The sequence below is a fragment of the Saccoglossus kowalevskii genome, chromosome 18 (genome assembly GCF_978046115.1).
Source record: "Saccoglossus kowalevskii chromosome 18, keSacKowa6.1, whole genome shotgun sequence".
NCBI lineage: Eukaryota > Metazoa > Hemichordata > Enteropneusta > Harrimaniidae > Saccoglossus > Saccoglossus kowalevskii.
The window spans coordinates 16,891,823-16,900,150 of record NC_140658.1 but is presented as its reverse complement, the minus strand read 5'-3'; the positions used below and the strand labels follow the sequence as shown (position 1 = coordinate 16,900,150).

General features: G+C 36.9%; 1 protein-coding gene across 1 annotated transcript; it reads left to right on the top strand.

The window, feature by feature from the left end:
* Window positions 1-4,848: 4,848 nt before the first annotated feature.
* On the top strand, window positions 4,849-5,307 carry LOC102801208 (uncharacterized). The gene has a single exon (XM_006819507.1). It carries the CDS (start codon window positions 4,849-4,851, stop codon window positions 5,305-5,307), a length of 459 nt encoding a protein of 152 aa, XP_006819570.1.
* The last annotated feature ends 3,021 nt before the right edge of the window (window positions 5,308-8,328 follow it).

The following is an 8,328-nucleotide window of genomic DNA, read 5'->3' as shown; positions in this document are numbered from 1 at the left end:
GAAATAGCATTCCGGGGGGTCTAGATTTCAAAATTTTCCCGTAGGAGCATGCCCCCGGACCCCCTTACTCTAAGGTCACGTCTTAGGCGCGAGAGCTGGTGAACAGATCTCGCGCCATGCAAAATTTCGTGCCGCCGCCTCTGGGGAGAACCAGTCTGTCTGCACATTTACTTCACTTTAAGATGAATAACAACACACTAGGATTCGTATGATTAGTTTATCGGGTTTGCAAATATTCCTATTCCGAGGTGATCACTTAACAGGCATTGTATAGCAGTAATACGAATCAATAACAATTATCAAACTGATGGACGATCAATTAGGTAAACTCGTAAACAAGTTGGTGTACGTCATATACACACGTAAATGTTAATTATTATAATACATATGCAGCAAACAAATGGTTGACACTGCAGCTGGTCACACCACTCACTGAATTCATGTTTTGGCATGTTTTTTTTTTTTTTTTTAAAAAGGTGACTAAAGTCCAAAGTATTTAATTTTGACCGAAGAACGCTCCCCTACATGCTCAAATTGAGTCTTTTCTTGTGATTTACCACTAGCCACAGCAATCACTGACGACAAAAAAAAACCCTTAAAATTCTCACAAATAGGACATTAACCCTAAAATATTGATAACAGGTGCCACTGCACAGTGTTATGATAACTGGAGGTCATGTTTATGCAATTTTAATATTGTTGATCGTGTTTAAATAATTTGGTGAAAACATAGCTGTATTAAACAATTCCTTTCAATTTTGCACATATAGTCTTCATTCTGCATAAAATGAAATTCCTGTTTGCCAGAAAACATACCAGCAGTGCTCGTTTGATGAAATACTGAGACTTTCAAATTCACACGCTTCATGGATTCGCCTATATAACTACACGAGTTTGAAAACTCACATTCCAATATATTGTCAAACATATAATGTATGCATTCAAACAGATTTTACAATAACATCATACCAATTTATTTTAGATGGAATTTCTAAAAAAAATAGATTACAAGTTTTCAAAATATTGCTTTAAATATTGAGTGTCCCTTTAACAGGTGTGTGTCATTCTTTTTGTAGACTATGGTAGTTATCACTGACCTGACATGGAGGCTCCAAAGCAATAAGGTCATTGCTATTATGAAAAGCGTACAGCGACATCTATTACAACTGCAGGAAATCTACCTCAAACAATACATGACATAGAATTATTTCAGCCACACGAGTCACGGTATCCATTTAGTGAATACGAACATAATAGTTTTAATGGTTCATTCATTGTCAAATCATTATTTTTGAGAGTAATACATTTCATCTAAGTTTTGTTTGGTTGATTGACAATCCCAGCTTTACAGACTCACACTATATTAATCACAACATTCTTTTGACATTCATTTTTTACGTACATCGTGGATCAGTGATATGCTTGTATTAAAATTTCTTTGTTTTACTCAAGTAATTGGCTGACTCGTATACGTCAAGGGTTTTTAGAACTAGATTTCGTGATTTTGTTTAAATATAGTACATAACTATGAGATCAAACCACATATGTTTACATTGACGCTCAACTACTTTAATAACAAGGATTGTTTATATTTGACTGCAGTTAAATAATCGCACGAGTAATTCGCGTGCAGCCGACGTCAAGAAAACCACATTATGTATGTGTTGGGTGCAAGAAACAAATCAAGAACCAGCAAAAATAACACGATATTCGATTTACAAAAATGCAGTAGCTGTCAGCAAATGACATTCACATCATTTCACAATTGAACATGTACATCTGCATATAGTTTTGCGTTTCCCATTACCTGAACATTGTTGTAATTCTGTTTCCATTTATGTGAACATTGTTTGAAGCTAGAAAATCACTAATATACCATTGTGTAAAATCTCTAACAATGTTGCTACAAACATTTGTTAAATATTTCACTGTTACAGTGTCGTTTATATGACAAATCATATGATGATGTTGCATATATCTCATCACATCTAATTAAGGTATAGTGTAGTGATTAGTCAGCATAAGGTTACATTGGTTGGTTATTTTATTCAATATGAGGTATCAAATTTAAAGTATTTCTAATTCATGTATTTAGTATACCAAAACATATGCTTCCGAATTATGTACTTAATTACAATGGGCATCTGAATAAAGTGCGATCTATTCCATTGCACTTTATTATTATTTCCACACTTCATCCGCCGCCGTGTTGCAGGGGAATCACTGAATTTTAAGAATGTTCTGCATACAAGAAAAATAGCAGAAGACAGAATGCCTTTACTGAATTGAAGTAAACTGCTGTTATGGCTTTATTTATGCTGACGTTTTGTTGTGTTGGAGATACAGTATTTTCATTGAAATGTTTGCACACTGTAACTCGTATGTTTATCTGCCTTACTTGTGTTAATTAAATGATTAGACAGACTCTATTAGGTTATTAATATATTCATCACTTAAATATACATATGAGTAATATCCCATCCTTGTGACATTACAGTAGTAATTAGTATCCAACACATTCATTTTATAAACAATGTTTTTAACCCTGATAGATATATTAGAATAGAAGTAGCAACACTCTAGGATGGACAATCAATATACATCATTCATAAAGATTAATGGAGCAAGACTAATTCCCACCGAAATGTCAACAGAAAGGTCGACATTGTTTCAAATGCAGAGTATTAGAATTTGTTCACCATACAGGTGGATATGGAAATGATAAGTCTCCGGGCGTCGGTGCATTCATTACTGGGAAAAACATCTGGCAAAGTTGAGACATATTAGTGTCATATATCCCAAAAATGGCAGAGCAATGGCTAATAAATATCACGAAAAGTGTTAGATGAAAGACGTTGATAACAGTATGGACAAATCAAAAGACAAGCTTCATAATCTGACGGAGACATCTAGCAAAATGAGGCATGAACATAAATATTTTCTTTATGTTAAAACATACTCTTTAGGGGTGACTATATTCTTAACATGGGTAGAGTTAATGTATAATGTGAGGTTGTCGAGCAAATTATTTAATTTAACAAGAATTCGCTGATGAAAATGTGGCACTTTCTACTTTTTTAGATGGGTCTTTGTTGGTCAAACCAATACGATGAAGGAATGTGATGAAAACCGTTAAAAAGCATGTGTACACATCCCATATTTGTGATATAATTTTACGATTACATGTATTCATGTAGTTAATTAAATAAATAAATAAATATAAACAATGGAACATCATTTCCAATGGTGTTAAATTTAATGAATTGATTTTAGCACAGTCTATCTGAGATTTGTGAGAGGCATGTTAACACGTTACAATAACTTATTGCGTCAGATTTGTGAACGGTGTGTGACGTACCACCTCAGACAATAACGCATGGTGGTACGATGCCCAAATATGGACATTGTTATTACCTTGATGAATAACTTATAGCTGCCGTATCAGGCCAGTAACACGAATGATATAGTATTGTGACCACGCCCCCGTCGACTACGTAGTAAAGGGTTCCAATGTACATAGCAACAGATCATCTCAATTAATTTTGTGTGAACAAGTGTCAGAGCCAGTTAAATGAACATCAATGCGAGTATTTGAATGTAATTCATACTGTTCTATTTGATTGACTGGCAGTCAAATCTTTAAATCATATTTATACTGCAAGCCAACTTCTTGTCAGATTATTTACCGCTTTTCAACAACAAAATTGGTTGCACAATACTTGTATACACCAACTGAAGTTGTATTTGAAAATATAAAACACAATTTCCTTTCTTATTTTTCATATTTCATTCGTAGAACTAATTCTTGTGCTTAATAATCTCTATTTCTAAACGCTTTTGTTATATACAAACTATATTTCATTCATTAAATGCAGTTAAGTTTGTAGTTAAATGCATCTTTTATGTCATATTTTATTTTGGTGAATTGTGTTTAGTATAATACATGTTTCATTCTTTTGACAGAAATCCGCAATAGTGGCCATGGGCGTTGAGCTGAAAAATAGTATTTCACGTTCAGTGTCAATGTTTCTTGGCACATGTATAAATATATATTATGAAAATAGAGATAACATCGTTTTTGGAGTCAACATTATAAACAAAATTGAGCTAGATTGCATTTGTTTTCGTTATGATGCTGCTATATTTTTTGATTCTCTATTTAATATCGACTTGCGTATGAGCACATCAAGGTGGCGCTATCACACAGACCCGCTCTATTAGTACTCCTTCGTACTCAAATTGTTTTGCAGATGGCCTTTAACAAAATACCTCTTATGACAGTTAGACTGCGCCAACACACAATAATTCTAGAAAAGTGTCCACCCCTCTGCAGGCTAGCTTTCTATTTAATGTTTGCTTGTATGATCAACAATGTTCGACTGATTTTAGACATTTCCTCGTTTACCCATCACTAGAGTATGGTTAGTTGTAAAATATGAAACAAAAATACATATCTACATATATTATTTATTCGAAATACAGCACACTAACTTTTTCGATATGCTCTTTTTACTAGGATATATTAAATAATATGCTACCCAAAACAATTTACGGAACACCTGAATTTTTTACATCAAATAAGTATGGATCATGTTAAATGATGTCATGTAAAGCCAATATTACCACAGTAGATGAGAATAGGTGGCCCTCAATTTCACAGTTACGTATTCTTTCAGGGGAAAATTAGGTGAAAAGATGGAACATTGCTCATCACACATCTGCTCTAATTCTTATGCTTCGAAGAATGTTGAGTTTTTTCCGAGTACATAATGCAACCTTGTGATCACATCTTCCAATTATGGTAATCAGAATGCACTCAATAATGGCATTGTCGCAGCTTTTGCAAGCATGCCTCCACGTCGACAATTGACAATTGAAGAGAGAGACAGGGCCATAGGCTGGTTGAATGAGGGTGTTTCCTTGCGAGAAGCTGCAAGAAAGCTAAATGTGACCCCATCTGTTATTCACAGACTATCCCAGTGCTTCAGAGAAACCCATATAGTACATGATGGCAGACCCAGGTCAGGTTGTCCACGTGTCACAACTCCTGCTGAGGACCGTAACCTCCTCATCTCAGCCCTTCGTAACCGAACCGTAACTGCCAATTCCCTACGTAGGACCCTCAGAGCAGCAACTCATACCGATGCGAGTGATCAGACTGTGCGGAACCTTCTGAGGGCCAGAAATGTCAGGCCTAGGCGCCAGGCTAGTCCTTCTCCCATACCACATAACTGCTCGTTGAGACTGGGCTGGACAGCACATTCGTTGGACACGTCGACAGTGGTCTTCTGTCGTCTTCACAGATGAGTGAAGATTCGCTTTGAAGAACAATGTGGTCGTATTCTTGTCTATAGACGCCCTGGTGAACGCTTCTCTGATGCCACCATCAGACAGCACAACCAGTTTGGCAAGCGATACCACAACGTTCACTGCAGAGATTAGTGACATCCATGAAGCGACGTTGTGCAAGAGGTGGTCACGCCCATTATTGAACTGTTCCATGAACTGGGATTTTTATTTTCAACCCTTCTCTCTTTCAGAACTTATGTAACGAAATGTGTAATGATTACATGCAGTCCTTATCATCTGTTTCATTGTTCAGATGTTTCACGTTAATTATGTGACCAAATGGGTTTATCTGAAATAAAGGATCTTTCTGTAACTCAGAATATTCAAGTGTTCCTTAAATTGTTTTGAGTAGTATATTATATTCGCAAGTTTTATTTTCAATGGCTCGTGTGTATTTATATTCCATAATACTTCCTAAAATTACTGTCAAATTAAAAATATTCGTAGGTATCATCTAGCAACGGTCGACATTTCAGAAGCCGTGACGTTCAAACACGACGTGCACGCGCGCACATAGATAAAAAGAGCACACTGAATTCGGACCATTGAGAAATCAATATGCAAATATATCGACCGCCATATGGGCGAATCTAATCGGCTAATAGTGCTATGAGGTATAATAATATAATACTCATATGTGCAGAATATACAATATCATTTTCAATATATATTACGTGCATGTTACTACACAGTATCCAAATGGAGATTATGATTCCTGGGATGTTGTTTAAAATGCACATTTTATTACCAAAATTATAATATGCAGTAAATAATTCAAATATTCCATAATGGAATACTTCCTGTGTATGGTACGAGAATTATGCCTTTGAACCAATCACGAATTGCGCCATCCAACGACGATATTAAACATATGCTTGAGGGCGCAATCTCATTCAGTGAAACATATCCTCGCGGGGGGTGGCTACGTCACAAGAACTTCCACGTTGCTAAGACGCGCACCACTGTACATGCATTTATTTGGGTTCTGTGCGCGCTGCTGTGGAAGGCCGGTCGAGCCGGTGAAATTTCGAGAAAACAACTCAAACTAAACTTTGAAGTAATCCTGCACAACCAAATTTGTATATGTTACACACGTAGAGCTATTCTTGTTACACTGTTCAGGGGAGTCTCAACAACCATCACATAGTACTGTTTTTGGCAGGTTTTTGGCCTTTGTTCTCACCGCGAGGGTTGCCAGGCGGTGAAAATGCCCGAATGTCCACCCCCGAGGATACAGGTAGATCTAACCACAACACTTTTAATGTTCGGGATCCATTATACCAATTGAGACACACCTTTTAGCCCACACTTCATAGAATAATTTATAGATTTTTTGGGAAAATACATACTCGGAAATGAAATATATCTGACAGCAGCATTATAATGACAATGGCATAAGCCATATTCCGCTCACTGCGAGATCTCGCGTGGCCAAGCTTTACGTCCTTAGCAACCAGTGACTAGAGACGGTTGCAGCGCCATTGTTCACAATATTGACTGTACAAAAACGCTACAATGGGAGTTATGGCGAATGCAAGAGCGATTCTTGATTTCATCTAGGGAAATACACGAATGCTGTGTTTTTTACACGTATCCCAAAACCAAAAACAATGGGAAATGTGATCGGTGGACCAGTGCCTGTTTTCGTGCCGATGACTTTGAAAGATACTTACAGTATTCGACCGCGTTAGCGACCAGTGTCCTCACTATCAAAGAAAATAGTGGGCGCATTCCCGAGCACCCTTCGGAAAAGAGCGCAAATGACAATTTTAATTCACCATGTGATAGTTTGAGAGGGATATTACGTCTTTGAGGGAAATAAAATTACGAAATTTGTCATTGTATGAAGAAACTGAAATGGTCACAAGCAAATATGCACATTTTATTAATTACGTGCTACCATTTACGAGGTTAAAAATATTAGAGTCTATTGGAACACAGTCGAAGTCAAAATCTTTATCATTATCTCCATTGTCGGATGTGTTGGATCGTACGCAGTCTCTCGATGAAAAGCCCTTTCCGCCATGATACATTCTTGCACGATTAGACGTGTAAGAACGTCCGAACCCGTTCTGTCGTCACAGGAAGCGCTGTCTCAGCACAGACCTGTGTCATATGACGCCTTACTAACCGTTTTTGGCTAAAATAGCGCTTCGCCGCCTTTTTACTCCAGTGTTTATATGCGGAACTTGATACTTCATAATTAAAGCCAATTAAATGTGTGATTGAAGTTCGAAATTTCCCGCGTAATTTCAGGTTTCAACTAGCCTGAAATAGAACGTCTTCAAACGCAAAAAAAAAATCTCGCGTGGAACGCACTCCATTCAAGGAACTATCAGTGTAAACTGACTGCCGAGAGCACAGTTTTTTGCTCAGCTCATTTCTACAATGGTTCTAATTTAGTATATCAGTAAAATACATGCCGACCGTCCAATGACTTCGAAACGTTCATTGCGCGATATGTGTCAGATCGGTGTTGAAATAACGCCGACCTGCAGCGTCAATACCTTGGACCTAATGATCTTGTCTGCTGTTTAACAATCAGTATGCTGTGTTGTACCGACGCCCTTTTGGGACGCAACGCAATGCAGATTTATCGATGTCGAAGTACAATCTGTTGGAATTGATTTCGGCGAATAAAACTAGTTATCAAAAACTGATAACTAGCAATTTTTGATAGATAAACTGAATATGGCATGAAGTATTTACCGCATTTCACTTTTATAAACAGGTCATTATCGAAGCGTAGTTTACGCACGGTTACTGTGGTCTACACATTCACAACACATTCACAGTGGTAGATATCCACGCTGTATCATGTAAAACTATTATTCGTTAAGCAGCGATCAAAGACAAAGTTGTATGATTAAACCATAGTCAGTGGGCCCATAAATGATAATAACAAAATGTGATATTTACTATATGGGGCCGCGTGAAACTAAATAAAGAGGTATAAAGAGGCACAAAAAATTGTTATTC

What these genes read in the sequence shown, in the direction of transcription:
- LOC102801208 (XM_006819507.1), top strand. Translation starts at nt 4,849, where the DNA reads ATGCCTCCACGTCGACAATTGACAATTGAAGAGAGAGACAGGGCCATA.